At 47.5% G+C, this 26,193-nt stretch overlaps 2 protein-coding genes across 26 annotated transcripts in view; one reads left to right on the top strand and one right to left on the bottom strand.

Annotated features, from left to right (window-relative positions):
• Positions 1–23,955, top strand: part of Synj2 (synaptojanin 2) — a 103,412-nt gene extending 79,457 nt beyond the window's left edge. For 5 of the 21 annotated variants that reach the window (XM_039092679.2, XM_039092680.2, XM_063275725.1 and 2 more), the window contains 11 exons: positions 2,016–2,174; positions 3,644–3,800; positions 4,738–4,855; positions 5,930–6,148; positions 6,252–6,330; positions 6,871–7,039; positions 8,140–8,307; positions 11,705–11,817; positions 12,845–12,953; positions 14,763–14,911; positions 23,596–23,955. In XM_039092679.2, coding sequence (XP_038948607.1) covers positions 2,016–2,174; positions 3,644–3,800; positions 4,738–4,855; positions 5,930–6,148; positions 6,252–6,330; positions 6,871–7,039; positions 8,140–8,307; positions 11,705–11,817; positions 12,845–12,953; positions 14,763–14,911; positions 23,596–23,793 — 1,638 coding nt within the window. In that variant the 3' untranslated portion in view covers positions 23,794–23,955. 21 annotated transcript variants of the gene reach the window in all.
• Serac1 (serine active site containing 1) overlaps positions 22,647–26,193 on the bottom strand; it is a 36,009-nt gene continuing 32,462 nt past the window's right edge. For 4 of the 5 annotated variants that reach the window (XM_039099712.2, XM_063270670.1, XM_063270668.1 and 1 more), the window contains 2 exons: positions 25,692–25,835; positions 23,698–23,892 (listed from right to left, as the gene is read on the bottom strand). In XM_039099712.2, coding sequence (XP_038955640.1) covers positions 23,756–23,892; positions 25,692–25,835 — 281 coding nt within the window. In that variant the 3' untranslated portion in view covers positions 23,698–23,755. Of the gene's footprint in view, positions 23,893–25,691; positions 25,836–26,193 lie in introns of all 5 variants that reach the window. The other variant, NM_001400935.1, reaches the window with a different exon arrangement.

Below are 26,193 nucleotides of genomic sequence, written 5' to 3' on the forward strand. Positions count from 1 at the left end.
TGATAGAGCCTTTAAGACCAGCCTTCCCGGGATTTGGCTGCACAGCAAAAGTTCATCTGGTTTCCATTATAAGTCTCTGAACCCTCGATGTTGTCTTTATTTCTTGAGTTGAAGAACAAATAAGTTGAGGAACTTTCGATTTGTATATTGACCCCTCTTCTTACTTGAAAATGGGAACTTTGAAACAGTATTCTCAGGATACATAGCAATAACTGAAAATTTGACTACATGATCCTTTTTCTTCTTCTGTAGAAAGAAAAATTGAACCTATAAATTAACTCTCTTGTGCTGGCTGTGTGGATTGCATTACTATTTAAATTAAATTAATTACATTTAATTAATTAAAAATCACTTGCACTGGTGCCTGAGTAAGTGTTCTATTATTGTGAAGAGACACAACGGGCATAGCAACTCTTAAAAAGAAAGTGTTTAATTGGGGCTTGCTCACAGTTTCAGAGGGTTAGTCCATATCATCAAGGCAGGGAGCATGGCTGCACACAGGCAGACAGGGCAACTAGAAAATTACCTGAGAGTGCTATATCCAGATCCACTGGCAGGCAGCGGGAAGAGGGAGACACTAGGCCTGGCATGAACTTTTGAAAGCTCAAAGCCCACCCCTAGTGACACACCTCCCCCAACGAGGCCACACCTACTCCAACAAGGCCAGCCAACTCCAACAAGGCCACACCCACTCTAACGAGGCCACACCCCCAAGGAGGCCACACCTACTTCAACAAAGTCACACCTTCCCCGAGGCCACACCTACCCCAACAAGGCTACAACCCCAACAGGGCAGCAACTTTTAATCCTTTTAAATAGTACCACAACCTTAACATTTCAAGGATATAAGGCTGGCGGGTGGGGAGTTCTTTTTCAAATCACCACAACCAGTCATGTTCAATGCACCTGGCATAGACTCCTTTGGCCAATAACTCCTTTACTGGGCATCATGGAAAACATTTCTACTTCCACAGAAAGATATATGGTTTGGTTTGGGCCACCTTAATCTGTCTGTGCCATCAGTGTTTAATGGAGGGTTTGAATACCATAGTAGAGCTCGGGAGAGGAGGAGAGATAGGTTTAAAGCTAGGTAGATCTGGGTTTGAATACCATAGTAGAGCTCGGGAGAGGAGGAGAGATAGGTTTAAAGCTAGGTAGATCTGGGTTTGAATTTTAACTTTATCATGAACTAGCCTTACAGACTTCAGGGAGTTACACAAAACATACACAGGGGAGGGGGGAGGGGGTGTCACCTAAGTGTTGTGCTGCACAGACTCCTGTCAGGATAGAGCCCTACACTGTGGTCAGTCTGTATGTCGTGGCTACCGTCATTGTGCTGAGGAGGAACCCTTGAAGGACTGGGTTGGGACGGAGATGATTGGCTCCAGGGAAGAGAAGATGGAGAAGTTTACTGTGCTGCACACAGTTTCCCTAATTTGGGAAAAACCTCTCAAGATTGAGACTAACAGGAGAGTAGTGGCAGAGTAGACATAACAAGCCGAGTGCAGTGGCAGAGTAGACATAACAAGCCGAGTGCAGTGGCAGAGTAGACATAACAAGCCGAGTGCAGTGGCAGAGTAGACATAACAAGCCGAGTGCAGTGGCAGAGTAGACATAACAAGCCGAGTGCAGTGGCAGAGTGACTATTGGCATGGTGTTTTCCATGTGGTTTGAGAGCTTTGTTTGGACCACTCCAGGGCACTGTTACATAAAATAGAAACATGGGGCTGAGGATACAGTTCATGATTATCCTGCACTGCATACAAGTGACTATGGAGGTTCAAGCCTGTTATCCGGGTTGCATAGTCCTGGGCTACATGGGACCCTATTTCAAAACATAATTAAATAAGATTGAGAAGCAAATTATGTAAAGGTTTCTTGAAAGGTTTACAGGGTTAGGTAAAAATGAGATACCGTAGTGAGAAACTTAGCATTTTAGGAGAAATGTCCGAAGCTGTGCTCCTCTCCCCTCCTCTATCTTCCTTACTCTGCTGTGTTCTCTCTCTGCCACTTAGGGGAGAAACATATTTTCACACGATTATGTGTTTTGGTGTGGCGATTTCAACTACCGCATCGATCTTACTTACGAAGAAGTCTTCTATTTTGTTAAACGCCAAGACTGGAAGAAACTTATGGAATTTGATCAGTTACAGCTACAGAAATCAAGTGGGAAAGTGAGTTGTACCTTTAAGATGTCTTCAGTAACTGTCCCGGTGTGGAGGGCTGTCTACTAACCGCAGGGACGGGTGCATTAAAACCTTGAGTGGCTTTAACGCTGATTCTGACTGTGTAGAGAATACATAGGATTTTTATGAAGGGAGAGAAACAGGACAGCAGAGCCGCACAAATCTTAACGGAGCTCTGGGTGGCCACACATGGAGTCCCTGCCGGAAAGCCACCCTTGGCATTCAGCCCAGAGGGAGGAGCTGGCTGTACTGCTCTCTACCGCCTCTAGTGCACTGTGCCTTCTGCGTGTGGATGAGTGAGCCCTAGGAGAGCTGACTCATCTCTCCCTAGGAGAGAGACCCTCAGAGAGGGTCTGTGCTCAGCCTGAGTCGTGGTTGCCTTCTAGTGTGCCCTACTGACAATGTCAGATGGACCACTGTGTTGGTGGTGTTGAGTGCTGGTGTACATGGCCTACCTATACTGAATACACTCATCTACCTGTGCGCGTAAGTCTTTTTAGGAACTGCTCCATTTCTGGTATAAGAAACTCCTGAGCAACACTTTAGAACCCCCCTCATGATATTCTGTGGCTCCCCCATTCTCCTTGGTGAAAACACTAATAGGAATCATTTACACACTGATTTGTACACAGATTCCTTCATAGTGCCCTGTAAATTCTACTCCTTGACAGAAGGGAGAGTAAAGTTGAATTATGTATCCAAGACCATGTAGGCAGCATGCCAGGACACAATTTGCTCCAAAACATTGTCTATCACAGAGCCCACATGTGCTAAACTGTGACCTATGCACAGGTTCCTAGGGACTCGCAAGGCCACGGCCTGAATAGCACAGGTTCAGCTGCAGGCTTTCCTTCAGTTCTTTAGGATCAGAGGAGCCAGCTTCCAGAGAGCCACAGCCTCTCTTCTCCAGCCAAGACCATTGCTTATTTTAGAGTCCTGCTTTCCTAGCAGGAAGTACATGAGGGTGCCATTTGTCTTGAGAAGGCCGCTACTTAAATGAGTGAGGAGAGAAAAATGAAGGTACATCTCCCTCTAAAACAAGACTCGGCCACCGTTTTGAGGTTTGCTCTCCTGACTGGGAGGTGCATAGATGAACCTGTCACACTTCCAATCTTTTCATTTCCTCTGCCAAATTCTCGCTGCCCTCTCTACCACATCAAGTGAGAAAGCTTTTGCTCCAGCCCCAAAACGTGGCACAGAAGCAGGGGAATGCTCAGGTGAGCTCAGAGTGAGCCCTGTCCTGTGGTCCCTTCTCTAGGGGATGACAAAAGGCAGGGGTACAGGAAGGAAGGCAAGGCGCTATGATGCTGTGTGTGTGTCCAGCTATTAAAAGGCACGCATGTCCAGTATCAGACATATTTATGAATGTGAAGCCTTCTTTCTAGTTTTAGAATACTTTGGAGTGTGCCTTTTTTTTTCTTCTGAAGATGACCTTGTGATTTCTTTTCTCTGAATAGATTTTTAAAGACTTTCATGAAGGAACCATTAACTTCGGACCCACCTACAAGTATGACGTTGGATCGGCTGCCTATGACACAAGTGACAAGTGCCGGACCCCAGCCTGGACAGACAGGGTGCTGTGGTGGAGGAAGAAGCATCCGTACGATAAGACAGGTGAGTGCTACAGGGTTTGCTGAGACAGAGTTGGGGCAAAGGGGAAATACTGTGGAGGGAGAGAGGCAGTCACTTGGCCCAGCGACCTGGCTGTGTAAACCACATTTTTCTCAACTAATCAGCAACTGATAACAGATCATTCTAGATGACATAATTTTAGAACCACTCTCCTGGTTCTGCCTCTTCATCATGGCTACTCCTCCCCACTCTCTGACCTTTATACTAGGAAGAAAAGGAGTGATGCCGTGGGCTATCTCTCACCTTTCTCATACCTCTCTGGTACTTTACCAAGCCCATTTTTTTTCCCCCAACCAAATTCTTATCTCCTAAAGCTTCAAAATCAGAATGGAACAAACGTGAGGCACTAGGCTTATTTTTTTCCCTTTGGTTAGTGAGTTGTGAAGTCTTAAAGTCATTGCTGAATAGAAAGGAAGGGATGCTCATTAAAGTTGGAAAGCCTGTACTCTAGAATGCAAATGGCCTTTCCACATTAAGGAGGGAGGTCTGCAGAGACTTCAAAGCCAGGAAATTAGAGCTACAGGTGAAAGAGAGATGTTTTCTTTCCCATTAGTCTGAGAGCATCTGCACAGCCCCCAGGGTACTGGGAGGCAGGGCTGTCGAACTTCAGAGCCTCTCACTGTCCTGCACCCTGGTCCATTGCTTGGTGACCTAAGTGGGGAGGGGGGAGTGGTGCCACAGTTGTTACTGGTAATCTGAACATGAAACTGGTAATCTGAACATGGAAAACCTTTTTTACCCTAGCCCCAAAGCAGGCAAAACTGAACTTTAAGCTCAGGGGAGAAGCAAAGGAGCCTGAGCCAAGGTGGTTAGGGACAGAGATCTTTGCTGCAAGCAGTCATAATCACATCCGTGCATATTGATACTGTTTTGTGTCTCCTGTTGGCTGGCGGCCTCTTGAATGGAACCTGGGGAGCAGCTGGCGAACTCAACCTTCTAGACAGTGATCTAGACGGTGATGCCAACATCAGACATACCTGGTCTCCGGGCACTCTCAAGTACTACGGCCGTGCCGAGCTGCAGGCATCTGATCACAGGTAAGGTCCTCACTGGGAAAAGCATTGGCTCCACCTCCACACAGGATACCCATGTGCTGTCCCTGTAAGGACTGGAGAGAGAGAGAGAGAGAGAGAGAGAGAGAGAGAGAGAGAGAGACAGACAGACAGACAGACAGACAGACAGACAAATATGAAGGGGTCTGTATACCTCCATTGTGAAGTAATAATTATTGGCATTTTGTCATTGATTGCTCTATATCATAAATGCTGTTATTCATAAAAACAATGAGAATACAGCCTGCACAATGTGGTGTCTTTGAAATGTCCCCAGTTACCCTGCCGCTCAGCATGCTTTCTTGGTAGTTTTCTAGCTACAGTCCTGTGTAGCTGACTGATAAGGGTCACTCCTTTGCAGCCATTGCCCAGCTCTAAACAGAGCCATGGGACCAACCCGCTCACCTGTGGATGACTGTTTTCATCTAGTATTTGAGTTGGGACAAACACAATGTAGTTTTTCTGTCACAGCCTCAGGTTGTTCGACACTCTGAGATGTCGTTTAGCCTTGGCCACATGTGCTAAGAATGGGAGGAGACAGCAGGTGGCAGGGAGAGGGAAGTCCAGGGCAGCCTCTGAGGGGATTTGCTAGCTTGCAAACACCTTCCAAGAAGTAGTATAGGGCGGCATAAGACAAGGAGGGAGGTTTGATTCTCCTGCAGGTGCTTCTAGAGCTGTGTGTTATTGGAAGGAAGGAAGGGCAGGAGGGAAGAGTGGTTCCTGGGTCAGCCAATGACGTTAGCTCCCTCTCATCACAGAGCTGAGGGGAGCCAAGCTCGTATAGAACCTTTATCCTAATTTCTGTGTTTCCTTAGAATCTAATCCTAGAAATGAGCTCTAGAAACAAAAAGAGATGATGTTTTGAGATTCTTAACACGAATTGACTGCCATGTGGCCACGTGAAGAGCTTGTGCTCTGGCCTAGTGTATGCACGGGACTGGCAGCCTGTGGGTTCATGGACTGACAGAGCTCTGGGGGACAGATGCAGGTTGGAGGCTGGGATATGACACCTACCTAAGCCTACCTAATGGTTCTCCGCTATTCCTGTGTCTCCCACAGACCTGTGCTGGCCATCGTAGAGGTGGAGGTTCAAGAGGTCGATGTGGGAGCCCGGGAGAGAGTCTTCCAGGAAGTGTCCTCTGTCCAAGGCCCGCTGGACGCCACTGTTGTTGTAAACCTTCAGTCTCCAACCCTTGAAGAGAGAAATGAATTTCCAGAGGACCTGCGCACAGAACTTATGCAGACTTTGGGGAATTATGGGACGATTATTCTGGTCAGGTAACCCGCGCCCATGAGATGTATGTTCTGGGGTGACCGTGGGATCCCAGAGAGCTGCTGCATTAGGTTTCTAGTACTGACTGGCCAATCTCCTGTAACACAGGATCAACCAAGGGCAGATGCTGGTGACATTTGCAGACAGCCACTCAGCTCTCAGTGTGCTGGATGTGGATGGTATGAAGGTAAGTGGCATTTAGTCACACTGTGGAGTGCGGGCTGACCCGTCCCCGTATTTACACAGCCATGATTTCCTCTGGCCAGTGCCCAACCTGTGTAGGCACCATGGTGCATAGCAGCTGGGATTCTCCATTTAGGTCTTGTCCCACTTGCAGAAGCTGAGAGTGTAAGGTTCCCACTGATTTCTTTCCTCCCGTCTAGATAGAGAGGACTTTCCACCTTTCTCCTGAGACTGTCTCGGGACACGCTGTTCACACTTAGTTCCATTTTGATAAAATCCTGGTTTAAATTTTCAGGGGATGAAAAGTTGGCGTTATCAGTTCAACTTCCACCCATGCGTGTGTGCGTGCATGTGTGTGTGTGCGTGTGTGCGTGTGTGTGTGTGCGTGTGTGCGTGCGTGTGTGTGTGTGTGTGTGTGTGTGTGTGTGTAGACTTTGGGGTTCCTTAGAAATTTGTGATGATTGCATAGACTGGAGAAGGCGCTTTGTGGCTGAAGGGAACTGTGGTGACTTTCTTTGTTCTCACTCGCCCGCTCTCCTCCCAGGTGAAAGGCAGGGCCGTGAAGATTCGACCAAAGACCAAAGATTGGCTAGAAGGCTTGAGAGAGGAGCTCATTCGGAAGCGGGACAGCATGGCCCCTGTGTCTCCCACCGCCAACTCCTGCTTGTTGGAGGAGAACTTTGACTTCACAAGTCTGGACTATGAGTCAGAAGGTCGGTGAACCTGCCCATGGGCAGGCAGGCCTTGCCCCAAACCACACCTCAGAAAGGTTCCTGAGGACATCTCAAGTGTGAAAGTTGCATATGTGTGATAGTGATAGCTGTAGGTCACATCCATGTGTTCTGACATTCATATGTGGGGATGACGCAGGCGCTGTAAGGGACATCTCACACACTCTAACATTGGCTTTGAGGCTGTTGGCAACAGGTATGAATTGAGGTGGAGAGCTGTCCTGGGACCCTGGCTCCCATGGCTGTCAGCAGATTCTCATAGAATTCTTGTGCTAGTTACATTGGCTTCACTGTGTTCAAATTCCTGACTCAGACATTTTATAAGATGGGAGTTCTTCATTGTGGTGCATCGTTCATAGGTCTATAACTATGTTATAGTAAATGTTCCTGCTTCTGTCATTAAAAACCATGACCAAAAGCGACTTGGGGAGGAAAGGCTTTATCTCAGCCTATAGTTCCACATGACAGTCCATCACCAAAGAAAATCAGGGCAGGAACTCAAGGCAGGAACCTGGAGGCAGGAACTGAAGCAGAGGCCATGGAGGAGTGCTGCTTACTGTCTTGCTCATGCTGCTTTCTTCTAACATCTAGGACCACGGGTCCCTAGGATGGGTCCTCCCACATCCATCATCAATCAAGAGAATGCCCCCACAGACAATCTTAGGGGAGCATTTTCTCAGTCGAGATTCTGTCTTCTCAAATGACTCTAGATTGACTCAATAAATCTAACTAGGAATATAACCTAAATCTACCTAGGACAATAACCTTTGACCCCATTGACTTTGGGTCTGTGGCAAGGCAAGAGCATTGTGGCATGGGAACGTGTGGCAGTGGCTACTCACTTCCCAGTGCACAAGAAGCAGAGAGAAAATACCAGTGTCTTTTATTCCACTTGAGCCTCCAGGCCAAGAGATGCTGCCCCATGTCATGAAGAGCCCTTCCTTCCATAGTTATTCTCCTCTAGACACACCCCTACAGACACTGTCTCATGAGTAGCCCTTAAGCCAGTCAGCAAGACAGCCACACTAGGAAAGGGCTGGGCTGATCTCTCTCACCCTCACGTGCCTTGTTCTTCCTCGAAGGGGATGTTCTTGAAGATGATGAAGACTACTTAGCGGATGAGTTTGGTCAGCCTGTAGTCTCAGACAGTGAGCTTGGAGGAGACGACTCTTCTGATACCATGAGCGCCTCGACACCTGCCAGCAAGTCTCCCGCACTGGCTAAAAAGAAGCAACATCCAACGTACAAAGGTAGCCCCTCCTTCGATTTCCTGGGGCAGGGCTGGAAATCCCTACAGACACACGTTCGCCATCTACACCCGGATGCGCTTATTGTTTCGTTCATGTCATGCCGTGCTATGCATCGGCACCATTACGTTTTAGATAAAAGAGAACATAAAGGTTATGAAATCCGTATCCTGGACTAAAGGGTAGAATCTTCCATTAGTTGACTCTGATGCTTCTGAAATTCCATAGGCTTTCCATTGTCAGTCACTATGTCCCTGGCTGGAGAGAAGTTCTAACCAACAGTGCAGGACCCTTGCGCTAGGGCTGGGAAGATAGAATATGGCTGTTTCTTTGACAAGAGAGGTACAAAGACTCTATGTACCTACCCCCATGTATTCCTTTGATTAAATAATGGTCCCCAAACTCATCGGTAGTTTGCCACGCTAGAACCACTGGCTGGTTTTAGCACTTTGAGTTGCGGAGTCTACCACAGAGTTCTGGGTTTTTGGTAAGGTGTATGTGACATTGTGTACACAGACAGATTTGGTGAATGACACCAGGCCAGCTTTGGTGACCTTCACACCCCTCTGCTCTTCTCGGAGGCATGTACTGGCCACAGTGTCGGGCACTCAGGAAGTGGCCAACCGAAGCCGCTAGTCTAAGAGTCTGCTATTGGATGCCGGGCTAGCAAAGAAGGCGGGGCTCTTCTCAACTTCCAAATCAGCAGCCACGGTTTAGGAGGAGGAATTAATTTCTCTTCCCTGTGGTGGGTGGATCTTGGGAGCTCTGGTTTCCCCCTATCTTCTCCTGTGTAGATGTGTGGCTGGTCATTTTGGAAGGAGATGGGTCTATACATTAAACATGCCAGAGTTTCTCAAGTCTGGTAAACCAGGCCCACGGTTTGTTGAGTGTCCTGAGCAGGCATCGGATACGCCCATACTCCCAACAGAGAGGCTCTCAAAATCACTTCAAAATCAGGCCCCCATGGGTATCCCATAGCACTTCTGCCTACTATGGTATGCCCTGCCCACAAAGGCATTTCTGATCCTTGCGTTTGGAAGAGACCATCTTTCTCACAGCTGCCATGTCCTCCAGACGACGCTGACCTGATGACGTTAAAGCTGGAGCTGGAAGTTGCTGGGAATTTTCGCCACCGTTCTCCGAGCAGGTCCCTGTCTGTCCCCAATAGGCCTCGGCCACCTCACCCTCCACAAAGACCCCCCCCTCCAAGTAAGATTTGCTTACTCTGAGCTTGCCACCATGCCTGCTGGGAATAACCGCACAGCTCCTGCTACTGAAAACACAGCTCTAAACTACTGCTGAGTCCCTTCTGACGCTCCCTCTATCCGGGCTCCTTGTCTAAATATAAGTCATGTTCTGTTTTGAAGGCCATTGGTTTCTAAGACATATGAAACAAAAAACCTTTCAAAGCTATTCATCCAAGAACTTGGCTTCTACTCCAGACACCTTCCTTTGACAGATAGCCAGACCTGCTCTTTGGGAATCTGATCCACTCAGAGACCCAACATGCACAACCCTAGCCTGGGCCATGATCTACCTCCAGTTCCTGTGTCTCTGGCCCTCTGAGGATGAGCCCTACCCAGGCTCTCCTGGGTGGTTTTCTTCTGATAATGCTTCTGCCATCAAACATGGCTTATCTCAGAGTAACCTTGTGGCTTGCTTTTTTTGTATCTTTTTTTTTTATACCATTACTGATTATGTCCCCCACCCCAACCCCCAAATATTGCCCGTCAAACAGACTTTTCCAAGCCAGTCCTTTCAAAATTGGTTCACCCAGAGCTAACATGCAGCAGTCATTGGTGTCAAGCCAGAAGCAGATCTTTGCTTTGATGAGCTTACACTCAGAAAATAGAATAGATACTGAAAATACCAAGTTTATAAGTTATTTGTGGTGGGAAACTGAGGCAAGAGGGTAGAGTTTAGGGGTCAGTGTAGGTTACATGGTAAGACCGTGTCTCAAAAATAAGTTTAAAAATTGTATAACTAGGGCTGGAGAGATGGCTCAAAGGTTAAGAGCATGCGACTGCTCTTCTAGAGTCCTGAGTTCAAATCCCAGCAACCACACGGCTCACAACTATCTATAATGGGACCCGATGACCTTTTGTGGTGTGTCTGAAGACAGCAACAGTGTACTCACATACCTAGAATAAATAATTCTAAAAAAATGTAAAAATAAAATTTACAAGTCCTATTACTTTAGAGATTTATAAAAGTACAGAGTTATAGAAAAGACTCAATTTAAAATTTACTTGGCTACCTACAGATAACAGTTTTAATTGAAAACACTTCCACTAGTTGTAGACATGCGCATCTGTACACTATTTCAAAAGGAAAAACATAAGGGCTGAGACTGTGTGCTAGCCTAACCTGCATGAACACTAGTTTCAATCCCTAATTCTGCCTAAAAGGCAGTGGTAGCAAGCTGCTAATCCTTTTACTGCTCATTTGTTCTTATTTCATGTTCTTAAATATTCTAAGACATAACTCGTTAACAGCTAAAATAATTTATTTCTTGACTTAGGAACCTACGACTTTTATATGCTCTCAGACATTAGAAGTAAATATTCTAGGGCTGGGGAGGTGTCTCTGTGGGTAGAAGTGTCACCATACAAGCTCCACGACCTTCCCTGTAGTGCTCTGGCCTGCATGTCAGATCGTCAGAATCCATGGAAAGCCACTGTGTTGGGAGTGCTGTTAATCTCAGTACTCATACTGAGTAATGGAGGGTGAGGAACCCCAAGAACCTTGAGAGCCAACTACCCTGGGGTGTGTAGTACAAACAGTGGGAGACCCTGCCTCGACAATTTGGAAGACAAGGACCCAAGGCTGTCCTCTGTTCTTACATGTGCATGCATTCACACACAGACACACACACACACACACACACACACACACACAGACACACAGACACACACGCACACATTTTATATACACATCTATACACACACAAACCGCTCCCTCCGCCACATTTTAACATTTAAAACGATGTGTTTTAAACCATTTAAAAATCAATTGGTTTTTATATAAGATTAATGCCCCCCCCCCATGCTAGATGTAAATTTGCATCCCAATCCTGCTTCCCTAGACAATCTCCCAATAGGCCAAGCTATCAGAGATTCAACAGGAAAACTGCTTTGTTTTTTGTGGTGCTGGGGATGGAACCCAGGCCTCATTCATGCTGCTCGAGCTGCTAACCCACAGCCATAACCCCAAAGGGAAACTTTGGAGAGTCTTATAGGGCCTGCCTGGGAGCACTCTGTGTGGCTTGTGAGTTTGCATACCTGACTGTGGGGTGTGTCTGCCTTTGTGGCTGCCTCCCCCTCCCACCCCCAATTTTCTTGTAGCTTGCTCACATGTTCCCAAGTCACTGCAGCTGACACTGTCTTGTGATTTTTCACAGCTGGCTTAATGGTGAAGAAGTCTGCCTCAGATGCGTCTATCTCCTCCGGAACCCACGGGCAATATTCCATCTTGCAGACCGCGAAACTTCTTCCAGGAGCACCTCAGCAACCGGTGAGTCCTTTGTTGGGTGCCCACCTCAAGATCATGTGGATGATTGCCTTTTGAAGGAATATGTGACTCTGTCTTCCTAACCCTCTTTCTGCTCACCAGCTTATCCCCCAAACCCCTGACGCTCAGTAACAACTCCTTCACAGACTCTTAAGTGGTCTCGTGGAGCACGGTAGGAGAAGGCACTTGGAATGAGGTCCTCCCCCACCCAAACCACCCTCCTCCCCATATCGCTGCAGAGCAAACTGCCCACTTCCAGACTCCCCTTTCACACCCTTGTAATTCTTGCCTTTGCCTAGAGCATTGGGTGGTAAGGAGAAAAGGAGAAATGCAGGTAAGTTTGGCCATTTTGGCGGAAGATTAGAGACCCATTTGGCATGAATTCTCGTGCAGCATGATTCTGAAAAACTGCAAGGGAGGGGAAAGGCTCATCTAGAGGGGCCTGAGGTGCTGACAGGCTTGCAGATGAAGGTCAGTGATGAGGAAGTGGAGGCTCCCGTGCTCGGGAAGCTACACAGACTGGCAAGGCATGTAGAGTCTGGGCAGGCTAAGGAACTGACGAGATTCCAGAATGTACAGTAATAAAAGTGGGTCTCAGATGACCCAGGAGCTGAGTGAAGGAGTAGAAAATTCTGCTGGGAAACATGTACCCGTGGGCGCTTCATACTCCCACGGACCACGGGAGGCATGGCCGAGACTGTGCTCTCCAGCTCTGCCTGGCTGTGGAGATAAAAAGAAAAGATGGTGTGTCCACATTGCCAAATCCTGGCACCACTCGGTTTGGGAGCTGAAGGTCTTCAGCTCTGACCATTAATGCCTTCCTGGTCTTGGTGGGCGGAGAAGGGCACTAAAAGATGTGGTTTAGATGAAGTGGACATGTCCATCAGCTGATGGGGTTTGCATAGCTCATCCTGGAAGGCCACCTCCCACCTGTACAGACAAGCAGGTGAGACGCACACTGCGAGTATCCGCCCGAAGGCTCATTTCCTACTCGTGTTAATCCGTGTCTCTTCCTGATTCTCTCCTCAAGCCCAAGGCTCGAACTGGAATAAGTAAACCTTACAACGTCAAACAGATCAAAACCACCAATGCTCAGGAGGCGGAAGCAGCTATCCGGTGTCTCCTGGAAGCTGGCGGAGGTAGGTGGTGTCTTGGGAACCACCTCCCAGCCACAAGGGAGTCCCTTTTAATGCCTTCACTGATAGTGGCCTAGAAGAGAGCTGGGTGTACCCTTTCTTTCTTAGCTTTCCTTTTTTTTTTTTTTTTGTTTTTTTTGTGCAAAGTTAAATGAAAGTGGCCTTTAGTATTTTATTTACTTATTCTGATTTTTTTACTTAAAATTACAGACTTAAAATGCATGAAATCTATAGAAAATAATACAATAATGACTAAGTAGCATTTTAGGGATAAACAAAACTTTTGGTTAATGTTGGGCCAGTGAACCTGATGACCTGAGTTTCACTCCTGAGGCTCACATGATGGAAGGGGACTAGATGACCATAAACTGTCCTCTGACCTCGACAAGCACAACATGCACTTCTGCGCCCCTTCGTATAAGACATACGTATATACGTGTTCCATGTGCAGATACATGTTCCACATACATACATGTTCTGCTGTTGCCTCACCTGACCCATTCATTCACAGCAGCTAAAATCTGCTGCTTTGGTTTGGGGCTGTGATCCTGAATCCCGTATGCTCTCCAGAAAGACATAGGGGATAGTGTGTCAGCCCAATTGTATTCCTGAGGGTATTGGTCAGACTTGGAATTCTCCACACCCTGAAGGAGGGCATGTCTAGAAATCAGAGAAACATTGCCGAGGGAACGTACAGCACTGGTGGTTTAGGTTTTTACTGACTGAGAAATGAATAAAACTTGAGTATGTCTCTACGACGGTGTTCTCGTCAGCCGTGGGGATGAGGCAGTGCATAGCACAGTGCAGGTGTGCCTTGACAATGTCCTGCCGAGTTAAGGACACAGAATCAGGCACTATTATTCTGAATGTCTACATGGTAGGGAGATCCATAGCAAAGAAAGCTCGGAGAAGGAATGAGTTTCTTCTTGACAGCAAAAATGTCTTAAACTTGGATTCTAGTGATGTTTATGCTGCTTGGTGAATGCCTTAAAAAGCATTGAAATGGTTAAATTTTAAGGTAGGTGAATTATAGTTCGATGAAATTTATTTAAGGGCAGACAGCCCTATAGGCACATGTTAGCGGAGGTTTGAAGTTTGAAGTCTCCCCACCATCTCCATGTGGTGCTGCCTTGTCCGCACTCTTGTTGAGACCGTTGCTTTGTGGCTCTTCTCCATTGAGAAACATACAACACTTTACGTATGGTATCAGGGTCTCACTTGTCTTTCCTCAGGCCCCACCCCTGTGAGGGTGGTCTGTGCAGCCGGGGCCAGACCTAACTGTCTAGTCTCGACTATCTTTATTCTTTCTTTTATTGGATATTTTTTATTTACATTTTAAATGTTATCACCTTTCCTGGTTTCCCCTCCAGAAACCCGCTATCCCCTCCCTCTCCCCTTGCTTCTATGAGGGTGCTCCCTCAGCTACCCACCCACTCCCTCCCACCTCCCCACCCTGACATCCCCCTACACTGGGGCATCCAGCCTTCACAGGACCAAGGGCCTCTCCTCCCACTGATGCCCAACAAGGCCACCCTCTGTTACATATTCGGATGGAGCCTTAGGTCCATCCCTGTGTACCCTTGTAATGGTGGTTTAGTCCCTGGGAGCTCTGGTGGGGTTTGGTTGGTTGATATTGTTGTTGTTCTTATGGGGTTGCAAACCCCTTTAGTCCTGACTGTCCTTAAGAACTTCTTTGTGACTTTATGGAAACACACTGAATTACTATGGCATTGAGATGCAAACTCCCTGAATGTGACATTGTGTGGCAAATCCCATGTCCTTGTACTTGAGCCAAGTTATTTTATGTTTCAGGTGTCCCAGAGTCAGCCCCGGGTGCCACGCCCCTGAGAAACCAAGGGTCTTCTAAGCCAGAGGCCTCCCTGGGGCCTCCAGTCCTACCGCGCCGGCCTGTTCCAAGGGTTCCCACTATGAAGAAACCAACTTTGAGGAGAACAGGAAAGGTAAGAAGCCAAGCCGTGTGAGCCGCCCATTCTAAGGTTGATCGGGGTCTTGTTACATAAAATTAGGTCAAGGACAGAAATGAAGTTGCATTCGGTTTCTCAACCCACACCTGTATCCCAGACGCAGCCCTGTCTGGAGGAAAACGGCTCGTTCAGCAACTGCTTCCCCTTGTCTTTCTGCTGCAGCTTGGCCTCAGCTGAGCAGAGCCAGGAGCTTGCTGTCCTTTGCAGGGTCTCACTGTGGCATTCATGGACAGCTTAAGAGGGACTGCTTCCTGAATGTTCCCGGTCGTCACAGGGAACCGCTAATGGATGCTTTCTGCCAACTAACTGGTGCGGCTGTTTGTGTGGTGTGTGCATGTGGTTTCACATGCACAGACTTCCATGCCTTAGAAAAGCACTAACCAGGGCCTGGGGAGATGGCTCAGTGGGTAGGAGCACTTGCCACATAAGCATGAGGCCCTGAGTTCAGATCCCACCACTCACATAGAAAGCACGATATAGCCACATGCACACCTGAAAAACCAGAAACGCAGAGGGCAGAGACACGAGGATTGTTGGGCTTAATGGCTGCCAGCCTAGCTCCAAGTCTCAGTGAGAGACTCCTGTCTCAAAGGAATAAGGTGAGTGATAAAGGAGGATAGCGAAGCTCCTCTAGGCCTCCCTGTGCACGTGCACATACCTCCACATACACACAGAGGCTCATACACCACAAACATATGACTAACTCTGTCTTTCGCACTCTGTCTCCCTCCCCTGCACGCACGCATGCACTCACGCACGCGCACAAAGAAAAGCCTGTTCCTGCAGGCCCGACAGCTCGTTTCACCACTTTTCTTGCAGATCGTTTTCTGCTCTAGCTCACAAGCTTCTCAACCTTGCTCACTGCTGCAAAGACATGAGTTTGTAAGGACAGTAGCCGCCCAGAGACTGACACCCGTAGATGCTTCCGGATCTTCCGTTTGATCTCAGTTCTGGGAGCAGGCCACTTGGTAATCCCTGCCTGGGCGCGTAGAGTGACTATTGCTTTTCCAACCTGGCCAGCGTGAGAGGTGGCTCTGGCATGTGCCCATTTATTGAGTCTGCTTTCTGTTTTCTGGGTTGTGCTTCTGTCCTGCATGGCTGCCTGTCCACCTTCCCCTCTTTGTTGCCTGTGCACCAGCTACGTCTTTTCAGGAACAGAGCTGAGTTTTGTCTTTGGTGGCTGCACAGGGATTTTGGTACAAGGCCGGTGGAGAAGGGTCATGTTTTCAGTTTGTCTTCTTTCTTAAGAACCAAAGGAAACCTGGATGGACCCGGTCCGGTCCCCTGTGCTTTACTACCTGTCCCCATCAGTACCAAAGCCTCACTTTGCACCATGTAGTTTAAAAGCAGAGCTAAGGAAGTGGAGTCCCTGTATGAGTCTCTCCCTCCTTCTGTATTGAAATATGAAAGATCCAAGGAGAAAGTAGAGGCATTAGTCTTTCCAGATACATGCTCCCTTCACAGTGTGGTACAGTGAGTGCCAGATCACCTGCTGGGCCTGGGGCTTCCTAATGTTTCAGGAAAGTTCTCACTGAGTGGGGAACGAGTTCATCATAAAATACCCACGGTGGCTCTGGTCTTAAAACTTCCCATTCATTCATTGCCCTGCTGGATCATGGGCTTCTGTGCTTCCTGCTGAGTCCTGGCTCCCATACAGTCTCTCCTCAGACTGGCTGCCTCAGCCTCATCTGCCTCTATTCCCTCCTGAGTGTTGTCTGCGTGCCCACTTCTGACGTGCTGGCTTCTCATTTACACTGTACCTTGCCTTTCCTCAGCCCATGTTATCAGAAGAACAGTGTGAACAGCAGCCTGTCCATTTTACAATGGCTTCCCAGGAAATGAACCTTGAGACCCCTCCTCCAATAACAGCTCCCATCCCGCCTGTTCCCAAACCAAGAACATTTCAGCCTGGGAGAGGTGTTGAGAGGAGGCCGAGTGGTGGCAAGCCAGAACCGGATGACGCTCCTCCTGTGACAGGCGCTGTGGAGTTATCGTCTCCAGAGGCCCCAGAGGCCCCGTCCCTGGCTCCCAAGGTGCCTCCTAGGAGGAAGAAGTCTGCACCAGCAGCCTTCCACCTGCAGGTCCTGCAGAGCAACAGCCAACTTCTGCAGGGCCTCACATGCTCCAGCAGTTCTCCGTCCCCACCAAAGCCTGACACCCCCCTGCTCTATCCGCAAATGGCACTTGGCACTTCATCTGCTATAAGTCCCGAAACTGATGGCCCCAGAGTGACGGAGCCCGAGGCAGCCTCTTTTCATGGCGATTACCCAGATCCCTTCTGGAGCCTTCTCCACCACCCCAAGCTGTTGAATAATAATACCTGGCTGTCCAAGAGCTCTGAGCCTTTAGACTTGGGGTCCAGGACCCCTGAGAGGACACACACAGACTCAGCGCAGGTCAATGCATCAGTGGTTGAGAGGGGGCTTCCACCAGACCATGGGGGTAAAGACTTCAGTCACTGGATGGCCGCCAGTAACAAAGACAAGAGGACAACATTAGGCGTTTGACCCACAGGCAAGAACATGGCCTGTTGGCTCTGTAGATGCTCTCATTTCAAACGCTCACCTTCCTCATGTGGGCATTGCTTGACCTGGTCAAAAGGGATGTTGATGTAAAGGCACACTGAAACCCTTTGTTTATCTGTCACTCTGTGTAGTGAATGAAAACTGTCTCCCATTCAGTACAGTTATCCAGCCACCCAAACGTTCCATTCAAGGTCTGTGCATTTTAAGCTTGCTCTCAGGACACTGGGAAATGTGCTGTTGCATTCGGGATATGGATTTTAAAGGGAAGAAATCTAGATTCCCAAGACGCTCTCATCTGCGGAATTTTAAGTGGTTGTTCAATATATGTTTGTGTGCCATTTGCTTGTTGGTTTTGTTTGTGTTTTTACAGATTTGGGATAAGTGGTTAGGTTCATAAAAGATGACATCAAAAGCAGTCGGGACCTTAAGAGCTGTTGTGACCCACTTGAAACCACATTAAGAAAAAAAAAAAAGAATCAGAGCTGAAAACAGCGAATAGGTCAACAGCATGCCTGGACCGTACATTCCTGTGAGCCTTTTTATGGAATTGCCCTTTATAGCTGCAGGTTCTGCTGCTTCAGGCTCTGCAGAAAAGACCTCGTCTGTGCTGCGCATGTGTGTTTCCTGTCATTCTCTAAATGCTACAGCATAACAGATGTAAGTCATTTGGAGACCGTTGAATAAGAGGGTGTGTAAAGACTATACAAATACTGTGCCGATGAGGACCTGAGCATCTAAGGATTTGGGTACCTCAGGGGGTCCTGGAATTGATCTCCCATAGATACTCAGGTGACTACCCATGTGTGATTAGCTTTAACTATGTTTATGTCCTATGAGAGCTGGTGGCAATACTGTTTTGGTTGTGGCGTTTGACCACGAGTTTACCCTCCACTCAGATATGGACCAGCTGACTCCTGCATGCCCTGTACACAGCTGGTCTTGAACCATGGTGTGCTGCTTAAACTAATTTATACACCCTCTAGATGAGACTTCCCTCCTCCTCTTGTCTGTGCCCCATAAAGGCACCAAATGTGAAAACTCATCCTGGCCCATCATGGCTGATTTTCATTTGTGTAGTATGTGATGTTCACAGCAACCCATGAGGTCATATTTCCAAGACGGCGAGTCTGGGCTTGTTTTCTGAGGTCTTTTGGGTCTGTTTGTTGCTTTTTTGCATTCATGCATTTCTAATACTTCTTATCTCTTCAAGAATTGACAGACACCTTGATGCTATTTTATATTTTAAAGAATTATAATGTCTGGAATCTATTTGAAGCATATATCACATTTTTGCGTATAAAAAGCTCATTAGCTAAAGAAGGCTGAGTTTGGAGGGTCAGGAGGTCAAGACCAGCCTGGGCAACAGAGCAAGATTTTATTTTCAGAAGGAAAGAAATTCATTAGCAAATCGTGTTATGCCAACCTCCATATTTAGGAGTCTTTCGCATCACAGACCCATACCCAATGTCCTGTGTAGTTCCCTATGGCCAATCCTGCACAGGGATTAGTATTGGCCATTCAGAAATTATTTTACTGTCATGTTCAAGATATTTTGCAAATTATTTAAATCTGGCATTCAAGAACAAAACTCCATGCATCTACAGTCATCTGAAGATTGATCTGAGAAGCCATTGGCCCACAGAGATGAACAGAACAATATGCATATTTGGCAGTTAAAAAAATTTGGTGTGGGGGCTGGAGAGATGGCTCAGCAGTTAAGAACACTGGCTGCTCTTCCAGAGGACCCAGGTTTGGTTCTCAGCATAGTAATTCACGACCATCTGTAACTCCCATCTCACCAGACCCATTGTTTCTTCTGACCTCTGAGAACCCTGTATGCACAAGGTGCCCAGACATACATGCAGACAAGTAAATAAAATGGACAGACAACAACTTACCAATAAACAAAATAAAGGAAAATTAAAGGTGACATGCAGATGAGCAAGATGCTTACTGTGGTTCTTAAGATCATGTGGTTCATCTTTGTTCTTCCAACAAATATGTAGCAGGCACCGGAGGAGAAAGAGGTGGGCTGCCTGGAGATGTGAAAGGATTGGCCACAGTATTTCTTCCCACAAATGCAGTCAGGAACAGAAAAATGTTTTAAACGCAGATGCCCTCTTCCTGTATAACCTCCTTTTCCTGCCATGGAGGAGGTGAATTCGACAGTAGATAAATGTAACCCCTGCAAGTCAGAAAGGCATCAGGAGGGTCGGCTCTTCCGGATCGTTTGCAGCAGGGGAAGAACCCCAGCTTGTAGTTCTCACTGTTCTGCATAGGGATCAAGCCAGGAGCCCCACTAAGGCCAGTGCTCATCAGAGCAGCTGCCCCTGAGAACCTAAAATTGAACTACCATACCCAGAACCTACACCCAGGACAGGACTGTGAGTCAAAAGAAGTACAGAATTAAGACTTGAACAAGCCAGATGGTAGCATACATCTTTAATCCAGTACTTAGGAGTGAGAGGCAGGGGGTTCTCTGGGAGTTCAAGGCCAGCCCGGCCTACATTGTTCTAGGACAGCCAGAGCCACATAGTGAGACCCAGTCTCAAGACAGTGTGGGGGTGCTGAGTGGGAGTCAAGAAACAGGACAACAGTTGGAATAGCCTTGTTTTTAAACCAGTGTTTAACCGCAGGGCATTTTCAAGCCAGTAGCAGTTGGTTGAATGACGTCAGCAGTGAGTGTTGAGTCAGTTTTGGCCTTTGGTCTGCCTTAGTCACTGACTGTGCTGCTATTGCTTTGAAACATGGTGCAGTTTAGCACAGTATTTTGGGGGCAAAGATGACAACTTCAGTCTCACTGACCTTAGACTCTATTAGATTTTCTAAAAGCTAAAATAAAGGTGACTGAAATTGGGAATTATTGAGAAATTCCTACAAAGGTTTAAAGTCGGCTAAAGGTTGAGATACTTAAATCTCCCTGCCACGTCAAAGGGAAGTCACGTGTTAAAGTGTTGGCTTTCGAATGTCATCTTGTTGGAAAGGAAACTGGGAAACTTATAGCCAGTGATCAGTGACTAATCAAAGCCTACAGTATATCTTGACTGGTAATTTGTCCTGATGCTGGACGCATTATTAGATGTGAAGAGAAGCCTCGGACTTTGGTCAGCCTCCCTCAATGACAAATGCAGTAACTAGTTCTTACTGTGTGATGTTTTGGTTCTCCCTCTCAATAACTGAGACTCAACAACGGGTTGAAAAGCAAGGGAATAAGGTTACAAGTGTATGGCTTGAGGGCCCGAGTGGTGGCCGAGCAGTTAGAGTGCTTGCTGGCAAGCCTGAAGATCTGTGTTTGATTCCCAAGACTCACATGGTGGAAGAACTCACTCCCAGATGTTGTCCTCTGACCTGTGTGCACACACACACAACTAGTTGTAGAGAAAGAGACAAGACAAACCTTAGATTTACTGTGTGAGAGCTGCTATCATGGACCACTGACATAACACAGATAGTAATCATGCTTGCCTATGTGTGAGACTTGGGTGAGGCCAGTCTGTCTTCCAGAGACCCTTACAGCAGACTGGGGATGAACTCTAAGGGTGCTTTCTATTCATCTCTTCATGGAAACAGATGGGACGATGTACTCTTCAAATTCTGCCCATGTTTATTCTATGCTAATTAGTTTACAGAACATAGTCACTCATATTGTTTCTCTTAGTAAAAATATACTGGTAATCTCAAAATGGTGAAGCAGTAAAGACTTTTCTTTGTGTGACTCAGACCTGGCCAAGAAAGGACTCAGCGGACTGCAGGATCTCTGTTCCCAGGGGGTAGGAGATGGACTCACACCCACTACAGTGCAACTGTACTTGGCTGGACTGGGCTCAGCTCAGCAGTGTGTGGAGTAATAGTAGTGTCATATGGGGAAACGGAAGTTAAGGAACACAGGGTTCCCACACACTACCTATGCCCACAGGGAGCTCCCCCAGATGCCCTGCTCCAGGAGGGCTACAACTAATGACCCTATGCTGACACGCCATCACCTCTGATGGCCCTGGCTTCACATTCGGCTCTACATTCTAAGGTCTAACGACATGCCATCTACGCTGTGGTGTCAGAGTTGCTTCTCTCCCCTATGACCTTGAACCTTGCCCCTTGTCGAATGTCAGAATTGCGTCCATACTGGCTTTTCTTTAACCCTGTCACAGGGATGTAAGGGCCCTCCCTTCACTAAAATATTTTTAGTTGTGGATTGTTTTACTCCAGATGTATCCATAAATTTTCACTAACATTCTAGAAGTCCATGTGCATTTATGATAAAATACCAGACTTTGTTCAGTGCCATTCTGTCATACTGATTTACATGAAGTCAAGCTGAGCCTAACATTGGACCTCATCAACACTTGAGTTCCTGCAGCCTGACCACATCTGCCATTATGTTGATAACTAATCTCAAGGGCGGCTTAGCTGAGAATGCAATTTCCTCCTTCCTTATTGCTGTCTAATGTGAGGTAGGAGGGTTACTTGCCTGTGAGGGGTCTGTTTGCATTGTAAAGCAGGCATTCATTCCTTACCCTTGTCCACCTTCACTGAGTCAACAGGCAGACCTGTCACTAAAGATACACGGGGCCTCCGCTGATTGCCACGCCTGCCCATCGCCCTTGCAGTGAACAGCTTGCTTCTGGGTGACGTCTTATTTCCCTCCTGCAGCCACTGTGTCTGCTGGAGGATGTGCGTTAGTGCACAGCCTCTGTGCACTGCTGTGAACGCCTGGTGTACATTTGTTTCCCACTGAATCTTTGCTCAGGATGATGCCGCCTCTACAGTCGCCTTGCTGCCAGTGCTGTGCTTGCTCTGTCTTTCACCTTGGTCTTGTGCGTGATCAGCCGCGTCTACGCCTTTGTGATAAATGGAGAGTGGCCTATCACACAAGCAGCAGAAATGCTGACTGTCTTGTCAGAAAAATAGCAACACTAATTTAGTAACACACTGGACAGCTCTTCTTAGATCGCAGTTTTAAAGCAGGGCTGTATTCACGTTCACCTCGATGACAGATACCTGGGCAACAGAGTTAAAGGAGAAAAGATGTGTTCTGCCCATGGTTTCAGTCGATGGTCACTGGTCCCATGGTGTGAGACAGGGCATCACGGGAGAATGGGGGGATGGGCAAAACTGCTCACCGCATGGTAGGGAGGAAGCAGAGGGAGGCAGGAAAAGACCAGAAATGCAAGACAGAACCATTATGCTAAGAGCGACAAGGTGAACCTACCAACTTTATGAATGTCCATTAGGCAAATGCACAAGATGGAAATGGTGTTTCCTGGGGTTTGGGTCAGAGGAGGGGAACTGCCTGCTGCTGAGAGAGCGTCTTTGGGGATGATACAATAGTCTGAAATTGGACAGTGATCATAGCTGGCAACTCTGAATATACCAAAATCAGTAAGTTATATTCTTCGAAGGTATAAATTTGGAGCTGAGAACATAGTGTACTAACACAGTACTTGGCTAGCATGCACAAGGTTTCAGGTTTGATCCATAGCACACATGCATGCAGGGACAGGGACACACACACACACACAGAATTTCATGTTAATAATGCTATTACTCAAACACAAAAACAGGTCATCAGCATGAGTTCCTATCCTCCCATGCAGAAGTCCCTCAGAAGGGAGCATGAGGGAAGATGTACTTTATGGAGTCAGAGAATCTGAGAGTCTTGATATAAGTGGTTAGTGTCCCTGATTGCTTCAGATAGGTTTGTTCATAACCTGATCCTTACCTTATCTGGAGCATATTATTGAATAGCGAATTAAAATACCCTAGAAAGAATATTTAAAACAACTATTCTCAGCAATATGAAAAAAAAAAAAAACAGAAGCGTACAAGACTGGTCTGCACGTGCGAGCAGGCATGCGGGAGCCTCTGAAGTGTCAAATGTGTAACTGACATATTGATAGTTAAACATCACAGCACACGGTACCCAGGTCAAACACAGCTTCTGTAAGTTCTAGCTTGTTCCCCCCAGACTTCATTCTCAGGGTGTGCTAGGTTGCCTGTCAGGACTCTTGGGTAAGCTGGGACAGGCTCAGGTGGTCAGGCCACAGCAGCCACAGCAGCTCTGCTCCCTACCCTATGGCAAAGGAGTTTCTTTTAAACCATAGAAACTCAATTTAACCCTCCCTCTGTGACCTCCAGGTCTACTCGGGCATTTCCCAGCGCTTGTGTGAGGAGCTGCACTCTGCTGTGTGCACCACATGTGCACTGAGTGCACAGAACTGCGTAGAGCTTAACAAGAGATGGAGAACACCACGTTTCCTGCACTGTATTCACACAAAAACATGGAAGAATGTAGCTGTCAGTTTTCAAGGTCTCTGGCTAAAGTTTCACAGATGAACTGTAGAGTACGTTGGTACAAAAACGCATCCTTTGTCTTCGGCTTGCAAATGTTCAAGTGGTTGACGTCCACAGGAATTAGATCCCCAATGCCTAAATCTGAAGAAAGCAGAAGTGTCAATAAAGCAAAGGGAAGCCATGCTTGCCTGAGCAGAACTCTCACTCCCTGTGTGAAAATGGATGTCCAGTAAGTAAGTCTCAGTTTGTTCTTTTCCTAAAATCTCCTGTGTGTTCTAAGCAGAGCCTGAGCACTGACATTGTTTGAGAACCATTCCAGACCCAAATACCAGATGTATGGAGGGGGGTGTGTGGAGGGGAGTGTGTGGAGGGGAGTGTGTGGAGGGGAGTGTGTGGAGGGGTGTGTGTGGAGGGGAGTGTGTGGAGGGGTGTGTGGAGGGGAGTGTGTGGAGGGGAGTGTGTGGAGGGGAGTGTGTGGAGGGGAGTGTGTGGAGGGGAGTGTGTGGAGGGGAGTGTGTGGAGGGGTGTGGAGGGGAGTGTGGAGGGGTGTGTGTGGAGGGGAGTGTGTGGAGGGGAGTGTGTGGAGGGGAGTGTGTGGAGGGGAGTGTGTGCAGGGGAGTGTGTGGAGGGGGTGTGTGGAGGGGAGTGTGTGGAGGGGAGTGTGTGGAGGGGAGTGTGTGGAGGGGGGTGTGTGGAGGGGAGTGTGTGGAGGGGTGTGGAGGGGAGTGTGGAGGGGAGTGTGTGGAGGGGAGTGTGTGGAGGGGAGTGTGTGGAGGGGAGTGTGTGGAGGGGGGTGTGTGGAGGGGGTGTATGGAGGGGAGTGTGTGGAGGGGGGTGTGTGGAGGGGGTGTGTGAAGAGGGTAGGTGTGGAGGCAGGACTCAGTACTTTAGTACTCAGCTGCTTGAGCAATGACAAAGGTTATGTGATCGCAGTCTGACAAGTCTACCTGGATGCAGGTAAGAAGAGATGCCAGCGAGCCCAGCACTGAGTGGCAGGATGAGGGTAATTGGTAAAGAGGGCAGTCGGGATTGCTATGGCAACGCTGCAACGCTGCTGGTCGGGAGACTGGCTCTGCTGTTGCTTTAGGTTTCTAAGGGTTTTAAGGTATCTGGCAGTCATTCTTGGCACTCTTCAAGTGACTGCTTTGCAACACCTCAGCCTGGGGCCTGCGAGTCTGCTAGACATCTTCTTTAGGATGTGGGGAACTTGCATCTGTGTGGTGTATGAGAAATAAGACAAAGCTCATTATCCACCTCAGGATCATCACTAAGGCAAGCATGCTGTCCCTGGCCACTAACCCTTGCCATTGGCTCTGAGCTACCAGGACAGGACCTAAGCCAGCCTCAGGAAGGAGTTCCAGGAGATGATAATCAAGTCGAGGATATGGTTAGTCAGGGAGGCAGTTCAGTTAGTGAGACATATGGGAGGCTACCAGACAGCGTCATCTAAGGAGAGCTTGGATGTAGGCTCTACACTCTAGCACCAGGAGGAGCTAGTTAAAAACTATTTAACACTAGGTTTTTTTCTTAAATATTTCCTGCTTGAATACTGCCCATCCATTTTCCATTTACCAAGTCTTCCAAACATACATCCTACATTTTTATCAGTGGGGTTAAGATGTCTATGTAGCTATCAATTTGTTGAATACATGCCCCTTATTCTGGCTTAGGGAAGTGCTTGGTGTTCTCCTCAATGCAGGTGCTACTGTTGGTGCCTTAGAGCTAGAGAAGCAGCCACTGTCACCTAACAGAGATGAGGGGCTGATGCCAGGGCTGTGTGCTTGCAGAGGATTTGAATCTAATAATACACTTAGATTCTGGATTTTTATAAACCTTCTCCTATATATCCCTAAGACACTGGCTATAAAAACTGACATCTGTTAAATGCTAGGTCCCACCCACTAGGTATCCAGTGGCCACCATCTCTCAAGAGTAAGTACCTGCTGACTCCACGGGCACTACTTGCAGTTTAATCATGCTGCCGATAAATGTTGGTTGTGTTTCTACAAAGTTCAGCACCTGCAAGTCTTTGTCTTTCACAAGCTCCAGAAATTCATCCTGTAGCATCTTCAGTGCAGGAGAGTCTGTAAAACCCGAGAATGAGACAGTTCTATTCACTCCTCTGGGATAAAAGGTGTTCGTATTTAACTCAGAGAGGAAATTAAGATTCTGATTCACGATGGGCTCAGGTAGGAGAGCTGGCTAGACAGGTTAGCCTTTGCCTCACAAACCTGAGGTGATGGCTATTCTTGGATGTCAACTTGACTACATCTAGAATTAACTAAAAACCCAAACAACTGGGCACTCCTGTGAGGGATTTTTAGTTAACTAGATCATTTAAGGTAGGAAGACATACCTTATATCCAGACCACTTGAGGACCCACCTTTAATTTGGGCCATACTACCTAGTGGTGTCCTAAAGGTCAAGGAGGAACAAAGCAT

The sequence above is a fragment of the Rattus norvegicus genome, chromosome 1 (genome assembly GCF_036323735.1).
Source record: "Rattus norvegicus strain BN/NHsdMcwi chromosome 1, GRCr8, whole genome shotgun sequence".
Taxonomy (NCBI): domain Eukaryota; kingdom Metazoa; phylum Chordata; class Mammalia; order Rodentia; family Muridae; genus Rattus; species Rattus norvegicus.